The 21,083-nt window shown below is 36.0% G+C and overlaps 1 protein-coding gene across 8 annotated transcripts in view; it reads left to right on the forward strand.

Moving 5' to 3' along the window:
• CAB39L (calcium binding protein 39 like) overlaps positions 1–21,083 on the forward strand; it is a 131,715-nt gene that overhangs the window by 36,843 nt on the left and 73,789 nt on the right. For all 8 annotated transcript variants that reach the window (XM_045052723.1, XM_019826173.3, XM_045052735.1 and 5 more), the window contains 2 exons: positions 11,877–12,018; positions 15,608–15,772. In XM_045052723.1, coding sequence (XP_044908658.1) covers positions 11,908–12,018; positions 15,608–15,772 — 276 coding nt within the window. In that variant the 5' untranslated portion in view covers positions 11,877–11,907. The remainder of the gene's footprint in view (positions 1–11,876; positions 12,019–15,607; positions 15,773–21,083) is intronic.

The following is a 21,083-nucleotide window of genomic DNA, read 5'->3' on the forward strand; positions in this document are numbered from 1 at the left end:
ATTGTGAATGGGTTGTTGGGAATTTGGGACCCATCTTCCCTGGAAAATAATTCAATAAATGATTGACTTTTATTATAACCTGAGAACATATTACAGTCACAGTATAGAAAAACCATTGCCACCCTGAAAAATACTAGAAAAGCAAGTCTAGTAATGAAACTAAATGTAAAAACAATTCTATTGAATAAGACATTATTTTTATTTATCTTAGATATTAATGTTTGAAGAAAAGCAAATTTAATGAGATGAATGGGTTTTGGGAAAGATGCTTATAAATAGGATTTCTAGGTACTTTTGAGAGCTTCCATGGTTGATTGCATTCCCTTTATGAGACCTTATCCCATGTTAAGATTAGTGATTTTTGTTTCCCTTGCCATAGGCATATTTCTAGCCATTGCTTTTACCCTTATTACCCATTTCTAGAGTCTAGCTCAGTGGCACATAAGTAGATACCTAATAAATAGTTACTAGATGAGGCCTAAACTTTTTCTTTGGTTCACAGAAATGGAACTGATGAATTTTTCCAAGATACCCAAAAAAGGAAAGGGGTTTAGGGGCGCATGGGTTTCATTATGAGAGAGATATGGCCTGATAAGAATCATTGAATTGTGAGACACAAAGCAATATTAGTACAGAATAGGCCTAACTATTCTGAGAAAAAGGGAAGACCTTGGTATAACTTAGTGGCAGCCCTGAATGAGTAGGGATGGTGATGGGGGAGGCAGTTTACAAGCTTGGTATCTCGAGTACATGGGACATTCTAAGGTAAGGTGTCACCTTTATGTATTTGCATAAGTGTACCAGGACTCATGAAGAAATGTGGCCTATTAGGAAAACTCAAATTAGGTCTATCTAAATTAAGTTTAGTGACACTGGTCCTAAGAGTTTCTCTAAAGTGCTGTAGTACGAAATTTAAAAGTTGGCAATGTAATAAACACATATAATGAAATAAACAACACGGTGAATGTAGATTGCACTTAGATGACTTTCAGTGGCAGAACAACTTTTCCATTTGATCAAGAAATACTTTCTTTGTTCTATTTCAAAAACTATAAACCTTGTCTTAATAATAACAATATCTAACCAAAACTTGATGATGTTATGTATAATATGTATGTGCTTACAGGAAAGACTAAAAAAAAGTCAATTTTGAGTTTCCCTTGATAATTCTGTTGTAAAGAATAACCATTTGTGAATTTCAGTGAGATCTGATGCTTTGAATACAGGTACTAGTTTTTGAGAATACGGACCTAGCTTCAGACCTCTGCTATAAGTTGAGATTATGAAATTCTAATATAATATTCTCATTCATTGACAGTCATTAATCAGTAATAAATGTAGAAAATTTTAGCTCTGACAAATGCCTGGATCTGTCAACAGAAACATCGCTATAAACCTAATGAATGAAGTTACTGGTTGTTTTTCCTGGAATAGTAGTCTAGTAGGTTATTATTTGTAATAACAAATACATCAGCTGTTGTGTGTCTTCCTACCTTCATATACTAATTGTGTTTTTAAAATTATTTCACTGGTTACAGTACACTAGAATTAAGGAACAGTTCTCAAGGACATGGGTTTCTCTTAAAAAAGAGTTTTTATTCTGATGCAAGTCTGACCAAGGCTTCCAGATGAATGAGGATGCATAAGAAACTTCTCACAAGTTTTCCATTTCTGTGTAAATTGTCCAGTTTTAGAAAAGCTGTCTCCTAAACTCTGTTAATAAAACTTAAAAAAACAAAATCATTCTTAGTCATTTTGAACTGAGAAAAAGAATGATCAAAGTCCTTATTTATACTCTATTGCCTACAGTTTCACTCATTTCTATAGGTTTTCAAGTGAAAAATTTAATTGTAGTGCCTAATTACATTTAACATATGTATTTTAAAATAGAATCATTAAAGAAGCCATTGATTGGAAAACACTTTGACATATATCATATGCTCTATAATGGATTTGGTGTCATAATATGCATAACTAGAATGATATGCTTTGTAATTTATTATCTTTGTGAAGGCACTTCTAAATTATGACTTTGTCAGTGGGGGGAAAGGGGACTACTTGGATATGACAAATACAGCAGAACCATTGGGAATACTTAAAAATTTTTTAAATATACATTAAATCAAATTTACCCATTTAAAGAGAACAGTTCAATGAATATTGACAGATGTATATACTCATGTATATACATTAAAAAAAATGAATCTTACTAGCCCAATTATCTGCCATAGATGCACTTTGATCATATCATGTCTGTGAGTTCTATTTGCAATACAGATAAAAGAATGCTCATTACTGAACTTTTGTGGTTTTTTTTTTAAATGTGGGGCTAAGTTTGTTTTATTTTTTTTTAGTTTAAGAGAAGGTAATTATGCCTTAAGTTTAAATTAGCAAGCTCTAAGAAGGAATTTTGGAAATGTTCCTCTCTCACTCATTGTTGATTGTAAAATAAACATGTGAAAGGAAAGAAGGCTCATTTTTGAGTTGGCTTTCTTTCAGTGAATAATTTAAATTAAATAAAATGATTTAAAAATAGAATTAGTACATGAAGTTAGGAAGATATATAACCACTAAGTTAGAAGTTTGGTTACTTTTTATGTTTTTATCTATGGAAATCTTGAGATTTTTCTTGGCTTCAGAGATGAATTTCTCACTTCCTTAAACTTTTACGGGAAACCTTTGAACTATTTTTGAACAGTATAATTGGAGGTTAAACATAAAGGCCTGGAAATGCTCATTAGCCCCTACAGATAGACATTTATTCCCCTTTAAATATTTTAAGGAATAAAAAACAAGGAAATTCAATGTCCCAAATGACCTTTTCTCCTAGCTTCCTCTTCTCATTCCCCTATAAACACTCCTCTCCGCTTATATCACTGAACACGTTCAGATGACTCACTCGAGTGATTGACTCGGGGCCACCTTTAACAACACTCACATGTAAGTTAGGGATATGAAGCATTTTACCATGTATCAGAAAAGGGAATGCTGCCAAAATCTACTACAAAATCTACAGGGCCTGAGTTCTCTGGGAGTAGAGCTGAGTAATTTTTTTTGGCTTTCTCTCCAGAATCTGAGCCAAGTTCTACTCTTTATGAAAATTTCATAGCCAAAGTAACAGAAATCATATTTGTTTGACTAATGCTTTGAAAAGACATGGTGACCAGATATTCCACAGTTTGAACTTTAAAACACAGTTAGTTGTTCAGTTATTGAAAAACATCATTTACGAGAAGATGTTTCCATTATAAGAGCATTTGCATGGCCTGTTAAACAAAGTTTGGGAAAAAAACCCAAAATCTGAAGGAAAAAGAAAATTTAGCATACATAAACCGACTACCCAGAAACCATCACCATTAACTTTTGTAAATTATTTTTTCTATGTGTATGTTTTGTGTATTTGTGTTTTGTTTGCTTTTAAACAGTTCCATAATATGGAATGCTGTTTTTAACATTTCCATTTTATTTCACATTCTTTGCAAACATTTTCATAGCCATACAATGTACTGCATTTCATCAAATCTAAGAAGCCATTGGTTATAAGTCATATACTTTATATACCATTAAAAAAGAAGGAAAACAACCTACTATTTAGGGTAAAGTTTCCTCAGTTGTAAAAAACACCTCAATTTCAGAGATGTTAAAATGTTTTTAATAATGTCTCAGAGAAAACCCTTAGTTTTTCTTGCTAACATAGGTTTCCAGAAACAGAAGTAAATCAGAGGTTGTGAACATTTAAGAGTTCTAGATCCATACTGCCAAATTACTGTCCAAGTAATATTCCCATCAGTGTGACCCGAAGGGGAATGGGATCAGGGAGATGTACCAAGGGGGTTGTTTAAGTTGTTTTGTATTTTTTAAGCTGGGTGGTAAATATACAGGAACTGGTTACATTGTTTTCTATTTCTTCTTCTATATGCCCCAAATATTTTATCTAAACCAAATTAAAATATCTAAGGTAAGGGGCATCTGGGTGAATCAGTTGGTTAAGCCTCCAACTCTTGATTTTGGCTCAGTTCATTATCTTATGGTTTGTGAGTCTGAACCCCGCATCGGGCCCTGCATGAAAGTGTGGAACCTGCTTGGGATTCTTTCTCTCTCCCTCTCTTTCTGTCTCTCTCTGCCGCTCCCGTGTTTTCTCTGTCTCTCAAAATAAATAAAATAAACTCAACAAAATTATTAAAAAAAATAAATAAGATATCTAAGGGGAAAAGTGCTGTTGAAGCATTTTGATTAGCTTAATGGTGTCACAATCCACTTGTGAGCCAACTGCAGTAGCCAAGGCAGTGGAAGGAATATTTTGGCCACGCCTGGGTCATGTTCTGCCCTTTGGGTAGGGTGGGGTGGGAAGTAGAGCAGACAGGTCTATCACCAGGAGAAACAGGGACCAAATAGCTACCAGAGATTTTCTTTTTCTTTTACTTTTCTGATTCAGTTATTTCTGCTTCTATTGTTGCTATTTCCATCTCTCTCTTCTTGGAGATTTTTGGGGTGGTTTCCTTTTTAACTTGAATTCTTATTTATCTTTATTCCTGTATGAATTAATTATAATTGTAGATTCTTACCCTCCCACATGTCCTACCAACAATAACAAGGCTTCCTTTCAAGAATTATTTCTGATTTTTAGCATTTATTTTGTTGAACCCTTGTGGGTTTGATTCCGTCTCGTCTCATACGATTTTTAGTAAGCATACACAATCTGTTCACACACAAATATGTTTGCTAGAGATTCAGTTAAGAAGTTACAGACTTTCAGAACTCTGTAGGTTTTTGTCTATGTGTTCTTATGACATTTAGTTTTGCGGAAGTTCAAAGGCAACTTGACTTTTATCCTTTGTTTTTGTTAAGGTCATTTTATAGGAATGAGCTTTGAGAGCATAAATTTTGTTTCTTTTAAAAGCCACAAGACACTGAATTTGGGGTGTCATCATTAATCTCAACTAGAGAAGTTCTTTAGGGGAATAGAAGTTTTGATTTTTTTTTTTTTTGTCTGCTGAAGCTATTATATCTTTCTTGCCTCTGCTTCATTTTTTAGATTTTTTTTGTTCTTGTTGGCTTCCTCCACCTTCCCCCATTGTTGTAATACCTGTTTTTGTAGGATAACACTTTATCTTTTCCACATCTCTGTAATATACATATATAGGTGCTCAGTAAGTGTTTTTTTAATGAACAAATGTAGACTGACTAATTTTGTACCTTTCAGTTGTCCTCAGTCAATTTTCCATGGGGTCATTTCTGCTCTGTGCAGGTTTGGATTACTAGACTGTATGTGTGTGTATGGATATGTGTTTTTGATCTTTCATCTTGGCTGGGTTTTAGCTGAAGTCCTTTTTTCTCTCTCTCTTTTTTTTTTTTTTTTTCCAGTTACGTTTGTTCTGTCTCCTACAGAGAACTGATTTTGGAGGCAACCTTTCCTGCCTAAGCCCATAGGGCATTTCTCCCCTTTCTTGGGCTGCATTTTCTTTTCTTTTTTTTTAATAGACCCTACATTATTTGTTGTTTATTCTGTTTACTCACTCTTGAAAATGGAAAAGTACAACAGGGCCAGTGTCAGTCCACAGACGTTTGTTTGCTGCATGGCCCACTATCAGCACTACGCTAGAGGGCATGTTGGTATGCGCGGCCTCCATAGTTTTCAGTGCTCAAGAGGCATTCCTCTAGTGTCAGTCTGTTGGACATAATCTGGCATCTTCTCCTGTCCCTGCTTCCTGCTTTGCTGAAATATAATGTCTATTCTAACAACTCTGAGGTGGACTTTATGGAAAAATTACTACTACCCCTTTCTCCCCAGAAGGCACCATTTTCAGGACTCTGTCATTCCTTTTGTCTCTACCTGAAGCACTTTGTCTTTAGCCATGATGGATAGATAGTAGGAGTCAAAGACAGAATGGATATGGACCAGTGATGAGCAACCTAGAGCTCACTGTATATAACCGGTCTAATTTCAAAATATGATGCTCTTTCTTTAAGAGCCCTCTCTTACAGTATGGCAGTTCCTCAAAAAGATTAAAAACAGAACTACCGTATGATCCAGCAGTTCCACTTCTGGATATTTATCAGAAGAAAATGAAAATACTAATGTGAGAAGATATATGCACCCCCATGTTCATTGCAGCATTATTTACAATGGCCAAGAAATGGAAACAACCTAAGTGCCAAGCAATAGATGAATGGATAAAGAAAATGTGCCTCCCTGCCCCTGTCCCTGTCCCTGTCCCTCTCTCTATATATAATTCACACGTAAGTATGATTCACCCACAAAAATGAATGAAATCTTGCCATTGATCAATATGGATGGACATTGAGGACATTGTGCTGGGAAAGTAAGACAGATGAAGAAAGACAAATATGAGTGTACTTATGTAAGTGGAATCTAAAAACAAAACAAAACAAAAACGAGCTCATAGATGCAGAGAACATATTGGTGGTTGCCAAAGGTGGGGGGGGGGGTGGGAGTGGATGAAATGGGTGAGGAACAGTCAAAAAGTACAAAGTTCCAGTTACAAAAAGCAAATAAGTCATGGGGATGCAATAAGTAAAATAAAATAATTAAACTAGTATTAACAAACAAATACAATGTATCTGGCCTTTCCCAAGGCATTTGGCAATTTTTTTCGATATCTTCATAAATGAAATGAAAAAATATGAGTTAGGGTGATATGACTAACTGAATTCACCGTTAAAGTTTTTGAAAATGAATGCCCTCATTTTATAGATAGAACAAATGACACACAGACAAGGGTGATAATTTCTGAATCATAGTGCATCAGTTACCAACCCAGACCAGATGAAGTTTTGTTTAGCAGGTAGTATTGAGTGTTGGTGGCTCATTTGTTAAATGACCAGTGGGGTAAATGATGTGATGCACATGCAAGTGACCAGCGTGGCTGCCCAGAGTAGGAAGGGCAGCCAGGAATTTGAGGGCGATACAGGAAGGTGTTCAGTCTAGAGGTGGGGTGGGGCTGGTTATGATCTGAAGAGAACAGAGCAGTTAGGAGAGTTTCATCTTAATTTGTGGAGGATCAGGGGCTGGGGCTGCTTAGTTTGAGATACAGGTTTTGATTTCCCTCATGATATGGATCCCAGAACTGAAGAATAATGATCCTATGAAATTTAAAAGTATTATTAAACTGATTTTATATATAGTGGTTATAGTAAGTAGATATACCTAAAATATGAAAATAACAAATTCAAGAAAGGAATACTGTATTGAGGGGCATTATACTCTGTGTCTTTCTTTCCCTCTGTTATATGATCTCATTGATCCTAAAATGTTTATTTTCTCCATTTAATAGTAAGTTCTAAAGAGCAAAGATTGTATTTTTCTTGTGCATAGCTCTATCCTAAGTACTTAGCAAGATTCTCGTGCTTAGTACTTACTGATTGTTGAATGAATAAGTAAATGAATAAATGAACAAACCAACACGCAAATAAAAAGTTGGGACACAGCAAATCAGGAAATGCTGGGTAACTACCATGTTAACATGGGAGTCCTGAAAACATTTGTAATTTTACCAGAATTCTCATTAGAATTAGCTCAATACAAGGAGAACTGAGCAGAGCAATAAGTAATGAACAAAAATCACGTCATATGATACCATATTCTAATTTGTGTTTTGTTTTGATGTCAGGAAGCATTTAGTTGAAATTCCCACAGTCAATTATCTTTACCTTAGTGCAGAAGAACCACATGAGGAAAAAGAACAATTACACAAATGCATTTAGCTAAAAAAACAACAACTTATAATGCTAAGTATTTTATCATTAAATATTTAACAATCAAAGAATAAATGTACATTTTTTAAAAGAAAAAGTGTGTGAGTCAAAGAGCCAGAAATACCTAGGGCACTTAATTAAGACAATATCATATCTCAATTATGTCTCAATTATTATTATGTCTCAATTATTAAGACAATATCCTATCTCAACTATGTCTTTCTCTTTCATGAAATAATTTATTCATTATGACGTAGAACCTTTTGTAATAATAGCAGCTAAACATTATAGAGTACCTTACTTATACAAGGGCCTTATACAAGGCCCTATGCAAGGTGCTCTACTTTTTAATCCTCATAATCCTAAGAGGGAGATATTATCATCACATTTACAGATGAGAACAGAGCCTATAGAGGGATCACATCCTGTGCCCAAGATCACTCAGGTCAGAAGCAACAATTTGCTTGCTCTGCCCAACTCTGTAATGACTGTTTCAGCACCCACCCTACTTCCACGCTACATATGCTTTTAAATTATATGCTACCTTCATTTATTTATGTGTAGGGCTGATTACTAAAGAAAAACCTAGTCTATCTTTATAATTTTATTCTTGAATTTTATTAAGGTGCATGATATAATATTCTTCTGATTCTTTTTTGCACCTGACACCATCCACTGAGAATCAGTGTGATCCTCACATGCTTTATCTTTGAATCCTCTGTCAACTTTCAGTATCCACTTTAGAGGCTCCCTGGGATCTCTTAACTTGCTTTTCAAACTTTTCCTTGCCTTGAGGGTGGGCAAGTTCCCTTCCCACTGACTTTCCCCACACTGAAAAGCTGAGGCACCCGACTGAAAACAGCATCTCTTCTGAAAACAAGAATTGTTTTTTTAGGTCTTCTGTTTTATCATCAAAATCCACACTTACCACTTTGATTTCTACTTCATAACATATACATATCTCACTGGAAATCCTGATCACAAACAACACATACTGAAGGAATTTATTGGAAGGATATAAAGTAGCTCATAGAATGGCAGAAATGCTAGAGAATCAGAATCGGAAATAGGAATCTAGGGGGATTAGGGATTTAGGACCATAACCATGGTTTTGCTATAGGAATAGCTAGTTAGAATGCTGCTATCCACTGATGTGCATGTTTGTGTGTACACGTTTGCATGATATCCTGCATTGATTAATTGCATCATTGTTAGTAAGAAAAATATTAGAAAAAATGGAATTAACCCAAATGTCCATCAATAGGGTATTGGTAGAATAAATGATATAGTAATTTAAGAAGAAAATGGGGCACCTGGATGGCTCAGTCGGTTAAGCATCCGACTGCAGCTCAGGTCAAGGTCTCGTGGTTTGTGAGTTGGAGCCCTGCCTTAGGCTCTGTGCTGACAGAATAGTATATTGGATAAAAGTTATTGTAATAGAACTAACCATACACTCATAGAATGATATTCAAGATATTTTAAAAAATGGGAAAAAGTTACAAAATAATGTTTAATATTATATTTTTGTCTTAAAATATATTTATTTTGGAGGTGCCTGGGTGGATCAGTCAGTTAAGTGTATGACTCTTGATTTCAGCCCAGGTCATGCTCTCACAGTCGTGAGATCAACAACTAACAGCATGGAGCCTGCTTGGGATTCTCTCTCTCCCTCTCTCTCTCCCCTCCCCCACTCACGTGAGCATGCCCTCTCTCAAAATAAATAAATATTTAAAATACATATATATATATATATACAGGGTGCCTGGGTGGCTCAGTTGGTTGAGCATCTGACTTTGGCTCAGGGCATGATCTCGTGATTTGTGAGTTTAAGCCCCAAGTCTGGCTCTGTGCTGACAGCTCAGAGCCTGGAACCTGCTTCAGATTCTGGGTCTCCCTCTCTCTGCCCCCTCCTCCACTCATGCTCCATCTCTCTCCCTCTCTCTCTCAAAAATAAACATTAAAAAATTAAAAAAGTATATATATATATATGTGTATACATATATATGTGTATACATATATATGTGTATATGTATATATATGTGTACACATATGTATGTGTGAATACATATATATGTGTATACACATATATATATGTCTACACATATATATATGTGTATATGTATATATATGTGTATACACATATATGTATGTGTGAATACATATATATGTATGTATACACACACATATATATGTATGTATACACATATATATATGTGTATACATACATATATATGTGTGTGTATACATACATATATATATATACACACACATATATATATATATATATATTTAGGGGCACCTGGGTGGCTCAGTCGGTTAAGCAGCTGACTTCGTCTCAGGTCATCGTCTCGCGGTTCACGAGTTCGAGCCCCGCGTCAAGCTCTGTGCTGACAGTTCAGATCCTGGAGCCTGCTTCAGATTCTGTGTTTCCATCTCTCTCTCTGCCCCTCCCCTGCTCACGCTCTGTCTCTCTGTCAAAAATAAATTTAAAAAAACATTAAAAATATATATGTTTATTTCTATATGTATAAAAAATTTCAGGAGGAATATATACCAAAGTTTTTTTCTCTAGGTGGTTAATTAATGGAACACTTTGATTTATTATATCATATTTCTGAAGTGTTTGAAATGTTTTTGTTAATAACTATACAGTACATGAATATGCCTCTCCTCACTGAAGCTTTCAATTATAATTTTCTCCCTAATACTTATATTTTTATGACAGCTATATTTAGCTTTCTCTGCTCTACGTAAATAGATGTTCTCAAAAACAAGAATTAATACTCCTTTTCCTCACTCTCCTCACCCTCCACTGTGGTAGGCCTCATTTCTTTAGTGAGTATGGCCAACTGAATATGGAAGAGTAAATAAAGAACAGATTCTAAATAGTTTCACATTGCAATTTTGTGATTGTCATGGAGTAGCATTAAATATTGCTTTACCACAGTATGTAGATTCTAATCCCACTTTTGTTTTACATTTTTATTTTATCTATCATTGTTGTCATCACTCTCATCAGTTAAAATAACTAGTTTTAAATATCAGCTTATTCTCTAAAAGTACTCCTTTTCCCACTGGGATTTTTTCCCAATCATTGTATTGTAGAAAAAAATTTTAAACTTTGAGTAAAAACTATTAGGCAAAGTTTTTAAAATATGTCTTAAAATACTTATATGTATTTAAATTTGGTGTAAAACTTGATGAAACTCATTTTAGTTTGATCAATATTTAAAAAAATTGTTTTAAATGTTTTATTTATTTTTGAGCAAGAGAGCATGAGCTGGGGAGGGGTAGAGAGAGGGGAACAGAGGATCCAAAACAGGCTCTGTGCTGACAGCAGTGAGCTCAGTGCAGGGCTTGAACTCATGGACCTTGAGATCATGACCTGAGCTGACGTCAGACTCTCAAGCAACAGAGCCATCCAGGCACCCCTAGTTTGATCAATATTAATATTTCAAATTATTGAATTAAGATTATTAGAAACTTATAAGACATTTTGGTATAATAATTTAATCATGTTAAGAGTTAAAATAATTGCAAACTGGTGGAGCCACTCTGGAAACAGTATGGAGTTTCCTTACAAAGTTGGGAACTTGCAGCCCAACATTTATAGCAGCATTATCTACAATAGCCAAATTATGGAAACAGCCCAGGTGTCCATTGACTGATGAATGGATAAAGAAGATGTGGTTTATATATACACAGTGGGATATTACTCAGCCATAAAAAAGAATGAAATCTTGCCATCTGTAACAATATGGATGGACATGTAGGGCATTGTGCTAAGTGAAATGTCAGACAGAGAAAGACAAATACCATATGACTTCACTCATGTGGAATTTAAGAAACAAAACAAGCAAAGGGAAGAAAAAGAGAGAGAGCAGCAAACCACGAAACAGACTCCTAACTATAGAGAAAAAACATGGTTACCAGAGGGGAGGTGGGTGGGAGGATGGGTGAAATAGGTGATGGGGATTAAGGAGGGCACTTGTGATGAGCACTGGGTGATGTATGAAATGTTGAATCACTTCATTTTATTTACTGAACACCTGAAAATAATATTACACTGTTAACTGACCAGAATTTGATTTAAAACTTTAGGAAAAAAATTAAAAAGAGTTAAATTCATGATTTTTGTTTGCTTATTTGTTTGTTTTTAGCATTCTATATTGGAAGAAGAGATTTCTATAGATGAAAAAGATGCCTTTGTTTAGTAAATCACACAAAAGTCCAGCAGAAATCGTGAAAACTCTGAAAGACAATTTGGCCATTTTGGAAAAGCAAGACAAAAAAACAGACAAGGTATGAACTAAAACAATAATGTTATTTTTTAAATGCATATGTTCCAAAACCAAAAACCAGTATAAAATCTTGATGAAGAATCCCAAATATGGTCTGTGATGCTCACATAAAGTTTCTATAAATACATTTAAGTGCAGCGGGGCACGTGGGTAGCTCAGTCGGTTAAGCATCCAACTTCAGCTCAGGTCATGATCTCACAGTTCATGGGTTTGAGCCCCATGTTGAGCTCCATGTCTGTGCTGTCAGCACAGAGCCTGGAGCCTGCTTCGGATTCTGTGTGTCTCTCTCTCCCTCTCCCCTGCTCACCCTCTGTCTGTCTGTCTGTCTCTCTCTCTCTCCCTCTCAAAAATAAATAAACATTAAAAAAAATAAAAAATAAATTGATTTCAGGTTTTATGCAATTGTTAAGTCTATTGTCTTGAACTCTTAGTTCACTCTCTTGAGCCTCTGACCAAACTTGGATCCCTTTAGACTATAGAGCTTAAAAATCTAAGGGGTTACACTGGAATATAATGTTATACTGACATGAAGGATAAAATGGTTTTTGTTTTTTGGGTTTTGGTGGGGGGTTTTTTTGAGAGAGAGAGAGAGAGAGAGAGAGAGAGAGAGAGAGAGAGAGAGTGTCAGGGCATGCACAAGTGGGAGAGGGTCCGAGAGAGAGGGAGAGAGAGAATCCCAAGCAGGCTCCATGCTGTCACTGTGGAACCTGATGTGGAGCTTGATCTCATGACTGTGAGATCATTACCTGAGCTAAAATCAAGAGTCATATGTTTAACTGGGTGAGCCACCCCAGGTACCCCAAGACATTTTTATTTAAAGATCAACTGATAATTTCTACGACAGTGAACCTCATTTTAACATTTTTCAAAGGTCCTACTAAGCAGGGTTTCCTCATAGGAAGGATTGTTTTTATTATTTTATTCCTTCAAAGGGATGTTGGATCCTGCATATTCAATTTCTCTCTAAAGTGACTAGTATATGGCAAGACTTAAGAGATCTATAAAATAAATATTCTTCAGTTCACAGTATCTTTCTATCTCAATGTATAATACAATCTTGTATTCTTATAGGAATGTAGGAATCTATTTTCTATCCAACATCTTTTAAGGGATGTAGAACTGTATTTTAAATTCTTGTGTACTTGTATAATATTGAACCAAATATTGGCCCAATTAGAAGAAATGACCTCCATAAAAGAGTAAATATGAATGGCAGAAGACAGGAAAAAAAAATACCATAAAAAGATACTCATTTCCATAGTAGTCAGGAAAAAGCCAATTAAAACCATAGCACATTCCTATTATACACCCACTATCTTGGCAAAAATGGAAAATGTCTCATATTAAGTGTTGGCAGGGATGGAAAGCAAATGAGAACTTCCATCCAGTGTGAAGGATAAAGTACAAACTGGTGTTACTGCTTTGGAAACTAGCTTAGTATCATCTGTCGTATATGAAGATGTGCCTGTGCTAAAACCTGCAGTTCCACTCCTAGGTACAAACTCTAGAGATAGTCTTGCACTTAGGCACCAGGATGCATGTATAAGAGTGTTCATAGCATTGCTCTTCATAATAACCCCTCAGTGGAAACAGCCCAAATGTCCATCAAAGGTAGAACTGAAAAATTGTAGTCTCACCATCAATGGAATACTTGAGAGCAATGAAGTTTAAGGCACTGCTGCCTACATGCAACCGCATGGATGAATCTCGCATACATAATACTGAGTAAAAGAAGCACCTCATAAAAGGACATAGGTACTATTCCAAAAAGTTCAAAATTGGCAGGACTAGACTATATTGTTTTGGAATGCAAACACAAGTAAGAAAACTGTAAAGAAAACTAAAGAAATGATGGTCATCAAAGACATAAAAATATTTTCTTCTAGGTTGAAAAGGTTGCCTTCAGGTGACTTCAGGGTTTCTGAAAATACTCTGTTCTTGCCCTGTGTTATGGTCACATAGCTGTTTGCTTTATAATTATTCTAAACTATGTAGAATATAAAGTATTCTTCTCTGAGTAAATCTCACACTTTGAAGAGACTTCCAACCTTTAATAAATTAAGGATTGTTTCAGTCAGATCTTAAGATATATCTGGAAATTATGTTTTTAAAGTAGTGTTATGCTGCTATGAATTACTTTTATTTAATTTGCCTTATTCTCTTAATTTCCTGCTTCAATTATAATGATTACAGTAGTACACTTGAAAGTATAAAACTATATTTCTTTTAAAATATTCAGCAAATTAAATTATTAACTTATTGGCCTGTTCTCCTTTGCTCGCCTGCATTAATTAAAAAAGATTTATTGAGTAAATTCACATGCCATATAATTTGCTCCTTTAAAGGGCAAACTTTAAAATTTACAATTCAGTGATTTTTAGTATTCTCACAAGGTTCCACAATCATCACCAATATCAAATTCCAGAACATTTTCACCACCCCCAAAAGAAATCCTGTACTTGTTAGCAGTCATTCTTCATTCTCCCTTCCCCAAGCCTGAGCACCCACTAAATCTACTTTCTACTTCTATGGATTTTCCTATTATTCTTTAAAATATAGAGAATTTTTTTTTTAAGTTTCCTAGATAGCAAAAAAAGGCAATGATTATGTGGGAGAGATAAGTGGATTAACAAAATTTAATGGGTTTTGATAATCGATTGTGTGTTTGACAATTTTTTTTTAATTTTTAAAATTTTTTCTTAAAAAAAATTTTTAATGTTTATTTTTGAGGGAGAGAGAGAGAAACAGAGTGTGAGCCCGGGAGGGGCAGAGAGAGGGGGAGACACAGAATCTGAAGCAGACTCCAAGCTCTGAGCTGTCAGTGCAGAGACCAACGTGTGGCTCAAACTCACAAACCATGATATCATGACCTGAACTGAAATCAAGAGTTGGATGCTTAACCGACTGAACCACCCAGATGCCCCAACAATTCAGTTTTATTACTTAGTCCGTTAAAAAATCAGAGTAATAGGAATTTGTTGAAAAACCTTAACAAATGCTTTGAATAAAGACAAGTAGCTACGGATAGGTCTTCAAAACAGTCAATTTAATTTTTAAGAGTAAAATTTATAGTTAATTACTAGCAAAGTTGGACTATGAGTATGGTTTTAAAAGTTTTTTTTTTTTAAGTTTATTTTGAGAGAGAGAGAGAAAGAGAGAGAGGGAGGAGTGGGAGTAAGAGAGAGAGAGGGGAAAGAGAGAGAATCCCAAGCTGGCTCTGCACTGTCAGCATAGAGCCCAGTGTGGGGCTTGAACTCACGAACTGTGAGATCATGACCTGAGCCAAAGTCAAGAGTCAGATGACTAACTGAGTGAGCCACCCAAGGACCCCGAATATGTTTTAAAAGAAGATTGTTTTAATTACATTGACTAACTAGAAATACTAGAGATATTTTTTATGTGAATAAATTTTTGCAACATTTTCCAAAATAGAAAAAGAAATGTCTATGAAAAAGTGTGTTTTTGTTTGTAACTGTAGTGTTCTTTGATCATAAATAAACAGAATCCAAAAAGTAGATTTGTTCGTTTGTTTGTTGATAGCTTGAAAATATTCATTCCTCATAACTATGAGTGTATTTTTTGTTCACCAGGCTTCTGAGGAAGTGTCGAAATCACTGCAAGCAATGAAAGAAATTCTGTGTGGTACAAATGACAAGGAGCCTCCCACAGAAGCCGTGGCTCAGCTCGCACAAGAGCTCTATAACAGTGGCCTGCTGGTGACATTGATTGCTGACCTACAGCTGATAGACTTTGAGGTAAACTATCTGTAAAAGGATGACGCTTCTGTTTTTTAATTTTAGTGTATACAAGATCATAAATACTTGACTTTTTCTATTATTACCATTCATATATTATATAAAAACCCAGTATTTTTCTAAAACTTCTAAAATTTCTTTAATAAAGCAAAAATGTATCTTATAGTTAAGTTTTCTGCAGGTAGGTAGCAAGGTTGGTGGCCAATAATAATAGTAATAATAAGAGATAACTTTGAGTGCTTACACATGCCATACAGTTCTAAGCACTCATCTCCTTTAATCCCCCCCCCTTTTTTTTTTTTAATTTTTATTCTCAAGTTAGTTGACATACAGTATAGTCCTGGATTCAGGAGTAGAACCCAGTGACCCATCTCTTACATATGACACCCAGTGCTCATTCAGAAGAGTGCCTCCTTAATGCCCATCACCCATTTAACTCACCCCTCACACCCTCATCTCCTTTAATTCTTAAAACTACCTATGTGATTGCTACTATATGATTAGCCTCATTTTACTGATGAAGAACCTAAAGTTCAAAGATAATAAGTAATTTGTGCAGTCACTCAGGTACTTAAGAGCCTAAGCTGTATTCAAACTTAATGTCTCTCAGGCCTGTTCATTTAGTTAAAGTATTATACCAATGATTTAAGAAGTTTGTTAAATGCTAGTAATATAGGATATTTATCTCATTTTGAAAGCAGTTATACCTCATTTATCTAGATAATAAGTGAGCTAAATAAAAAAAAAATTAGAAATGTTAAGTGGTGAATAAGTATAGGCATTTAATTACCTGTGGCCTGAGAGCAGTGTTTTTCAGTGAACAGGCTGTATGTAAGGCAAGTTTGGCCATTGGCTGTTTGAGTGATGGAAGTCTTAGCTTTGATTTGTTTGCTGTTTTGTTACCACCATTACTAAGTGCTTGGGTTTCTATTGATTTTCAGAGATAGAAGAAAATGCAAATTTCTGAAATAGCTTTTAGTTTTCTCTCTGAGGAGATGAAAGGAAAACTAATTATGGTGATTACAGTGATTAGACCAAGATAAGGTCAGGGCTCTGGGGATCTGTGGAAATACTAGCCCACAGCTCTCTGGATGGCTTAGATAGGGGAAGATTTTTGGCTGAGGGCACGGGGAGGAGGAATGCAGAGCAAGACTGTTCTGGAGACGTGAAGCCAGGTGTGTGGGCTGAACACTATACTGAGTGGAGGACCCCAAAGGGTCCAGACTTCAACTCATCCTTCCTTTCAGACACACCTGCCTTTTTCTTTCTTTCCTTCCCTTATCTATTCTTCTGTCTTTGACATTTCTGCTCAATAATCTCTTTTCCTACTTTCTCCTCTTGCCTAGCTCGCTCACTCGCGCTCCCCATCTTACTCTTCACTTTTTCAACTGGCCATATGTGGAATGAAGTGTAGTTTTATCATTGCATCTGTGTATTTTCACGTTTCTTTTATTTAGTTTCAAATGAGATATTATGAACATTTATAGGAGTCGTGCCTAGTGGAAAAATACTTGGAATTAAAATTGTTTAGAGTCCCTGCTGTGCCATTTGATAGTAATGTAACCTCTTTGAGACTAACTTTTGTCATCTCTAAAATAGGAAAAGTATGAACTTCCAGCAGTTTTAAATATTAAACTGAATTTAAAAAATACATGTTGTATAAGAACAATAAATACATGTACAGACTATACACAAATGTCAGATAGTATATTCTTATTTCCTCTCTTAAACTGAAGTTAAATGTAAGCTGGTTTATTTTTGTTATAACCCTTGATTTTTTTTTATTATTTTAATTTTAGATTTAGTTAATCAGTGACCATAAATGGGAAAAATACTCCCTACTCTTGGATTATGGTATTATATTTCTATAAATCTCCTATTGTTTTGCAGATTTCCCTCAAAGCAGCAGTATATTAAGCCATTATCGTGATTAATTAGTATGTTAGCTTGAGTTGGTTTATGAGATTAGCCCAATTTGCAGTTGGATGCTGGAAGAAATATGACCAAGGATGGTTATGGTTTGAAGAATGAGTCAGGGATGAGATGTCATGAGGTCCAGTGAACTAGGAAAGTCTTGAGCAGCCACAGAATAGTGTTGGTTCAAAGCACTACCCAAGAATTAGGGAGGTAAGAGTATATCAAGACAGACTTCGGGTATCTTGCAACTTTGCTTAGCGTTGGTTTAGATATCAAAAGAGGAACAATAAGAACTACTTATACAAGACTCTGTCAGTTAAGTGTCTGACTCTTGGTTTTGACTCAGGTCATGATCTCAAGGTTCGTGAGTTTGAGCCCCACATCAGGCTCTGTGCTGACAGTGGGGAGCCTGCTTGACGTTCTCTCTCTCTCTCTCTCTCTCTCTCTCTCTCTCTCTCTGTCTGCCTCCCATCTCTCAACAAATAAATAAACATTAAAAAAATATTTTTGGATTAAGACATCCAGTTGCCTAAAAGTTGACTTACACATTATCAAGTCAACTTTTACTGTCTGGAATCCTTAGGGAAAGAAGTATCTTTCTGAATATTTTCATTTTCCATGTAAGTGAAGATTAATTCTTCAAATAAAGGAAGTCAAACAAATTACTTTCGTGGATTACATTTTCTCTAAAATGCATTGTATACTTGCCCCTTTCCAAAGTAGTATTCTAGATATAATTTTTTACTGTTGACTCAGAACTAACATTATGAAGATCTATTATTGTAGCAATAAAACAGCAGACAGTTCTTTTTGTTTTCAACTTTACTAAGGTATAATTGACCAGACAGTTCTTTCTTGACTTTGTCCATTCAACTGATGTAACATGATGCCTAGAACTCGGTTATAAATGAATGTGATATTCAGTAGGTGCGGCTGTCCTTCTCAAGCCCATAAAAAAATAGACACTTATAAGTACTTCTTGGTTGACTAAGTGAAAAACAGTTAAAATTTAGGACAGTTCAATTTTAAGCATTCCACTCATGACATACAGTATTTTCAGGAAGGAGGCACCATTTGTAGCATTATTAGCTTACTTGCAGAAATGTGCTATGTATCTCTATGGACTGGAGGTACTAACCGTCAGCCTGCAAGCAGCATATTTCTATCTCAAGCCTAAAGTATCCATATAAGCTAGTGACAGCTTGAAAAAATTCATCCTAACTTTAGAACTCAGTCTAATCACACAGAACTCTTGCCCTCCTTGTCTCTTGGTTCGTAGGTAGAACTGGTATAGCCCCTTCTGGATTGAAAGTATCTTGAGTACTAGAACCCTGTTTCCCACACCTAATGCTATACACACTGGCTGGTTGAGTGAATGAATGAATGAATGTAGGCATGAGAATGAGAGCTTGAAGCAGAGGTAAGGGAATTAGACCAAAGGAAAGTGATCTGAATGCAGCAATAAGCCAGTTTTCTTGAAGAATTAGTAAACTGTTTAGAAGATAATTCAAGAGCGATGATAACATTCTAGTAAGTGAATAGCCTCTCATGGGGTTTTTGGAGAGTACAATAGTCATCTGACTGCAAAATTTCTGGTATGTGTTTATAACAGGAAGAAAAAGATATTATTTAGAGATGGGCTATAGCTTTTGTCAGATAAACTAAAAGGATGGGGCATTCCTTACAGAGAAAAGTGAACTTTTAGAAGACACCGAGATGGGTTTTTTTGTTAGTTGTAAAAGTTTAGGTCTCTAGGTAATGTCTGGAAGGAAAAGACTAAAAGGGAAGAGCTTAAATTTCCTTTTGCAGAGTGAAGTAACAGAAATTTGAGAAATGCCCTCTCTTTGGCTGTGATTGATGGAAGTAGGGGAAAGTTTTGGAGTGAGGGAAAGAGATTCCAGAACCATGACAGAGAGAAGGGACTTAAGGAAAAAGATGATCAGGAATTCTGACAAACCTTTAAAAATAGCGATTCATAGAATTCAATTTGAAATTGTTTCTGCACTATGCTATAATTACCCTTTGTTGCCTTTAAACCTTTGATAAAAGAACTATGTACTAACAGTATATGCTGAGTGAAGGAGAAAGGGTGGTTTTCTATACTTGGAGGCAACAGGGTGTTGAGGAAATAACTAGCTGCAGGAGGAAGGACCGGGAACAGGGTTGAGGGGAGCTTGGAGCAGGGGTTCAGAATCCAGAGCTGACAACAGTGATGGTGGCCATGGCAGTGGCTTAGATGGGGTAGCAGGCACTGCCTTGGGAAACTGTGTGACAAACTCATTTCTCCTTCAGGAATCCAGAGCAAAGTAGTCCATTGGGGAGAGGAAAGTACTGGAGGATCCTACTATTTTGTAAATAAGGGTAGTTAGGAGGCACACCTTCGAGTTAAAATTGTGGGTGGCTCAGTCAGTTAAGTGACTGACTTCAGCTCAGGTCATGATCTCACAGTTTGTGAGTTCAAGCCCTACGCTGGGCTCTGTGCTGACAGCTCAGAGCCTGGGGCCTGCTTTGGATTCTGTGTCTCCCTCTCTCTCTGACCCTCCCCCACTCACACTCTGTGTCTCTCTCACTCTCAAAAATAAATATATATAAAAAAAAAGGGGGTGCCTGGGTGGCGCAGTCGGTTAAGCGTCCGACTTCAGCCAGGTCACGATCTCGCGGTCCGTGAGTTCGAGCCCCGCGTCAGGCTCTGGGCTGATGGCTCAGAGCCTGGAGCCTGTTTCCGATTCTGTGTCTCCCTCTCTCTCTGCCCCTCCCCCATTCATGCTCTGTCTCTCTCTGTCCCAAAAATAAATAAACGTTGAAAAAAAAAATTAAAAAAAAAATGGGGCGCCTGGGTGGCTCAGTTGGTTAAGCGCCCAACTTCAGCTCAGGTTGTGATCTCCCAGTTTGTGGGTTGGAGCCCCTCATTGGGCTCTGTGCTGACAGCTCAGAGCCTGGAGCCTGCTTCAGATTCTGTGTCTCCCTTTCTCTCTGCCCCTCCCTTGCTCATGCTCTGTCTCTCTCTGTCTCAAAAATAAATAAAACATTAAAAAAAAAAAAGTCTCATTACTTTATAGCCATAAATTTTTAATCTAATCCTTTAGGCCTTAAAGTTGCTGACAGAAAGGAACTACTTCTGCATATTATTATGAGGTTAAAAAAAAAAAGACTTGTGGCTGAGATTGCAAATCTTCAGATTTTATGGGCTCAGGATCAAACTCAGAGCTGTGTTTTTTGAGGTTTGGCCACTATTCAAGACACAGCTTCAGACTCTGATGTTTTGAAACACAATGTGATAGGAGATCAAAGGATGAAATTTATTGATGCATTCATTTTAAAGAAAGGCAGGTGTGCCTTGCAAAACTAGGGTGGATGCAAAGTCATCTGTTCGGGCTGAATTAGAAAGCAGTTC

This window comes from Felis catus, chromosome A1 (genome assembly GCF_018350175.1).
Source record: "Felis catus isolate Fca126 chromosome A1, F.catus_Fca126_mat1.0, whole genome shotgun sequence".
Lineage (NCBI taxonomy): Eukaryota > Metazoa > Chordata > Mammalia > Carnivora > Felidae > Felis > Felis catus.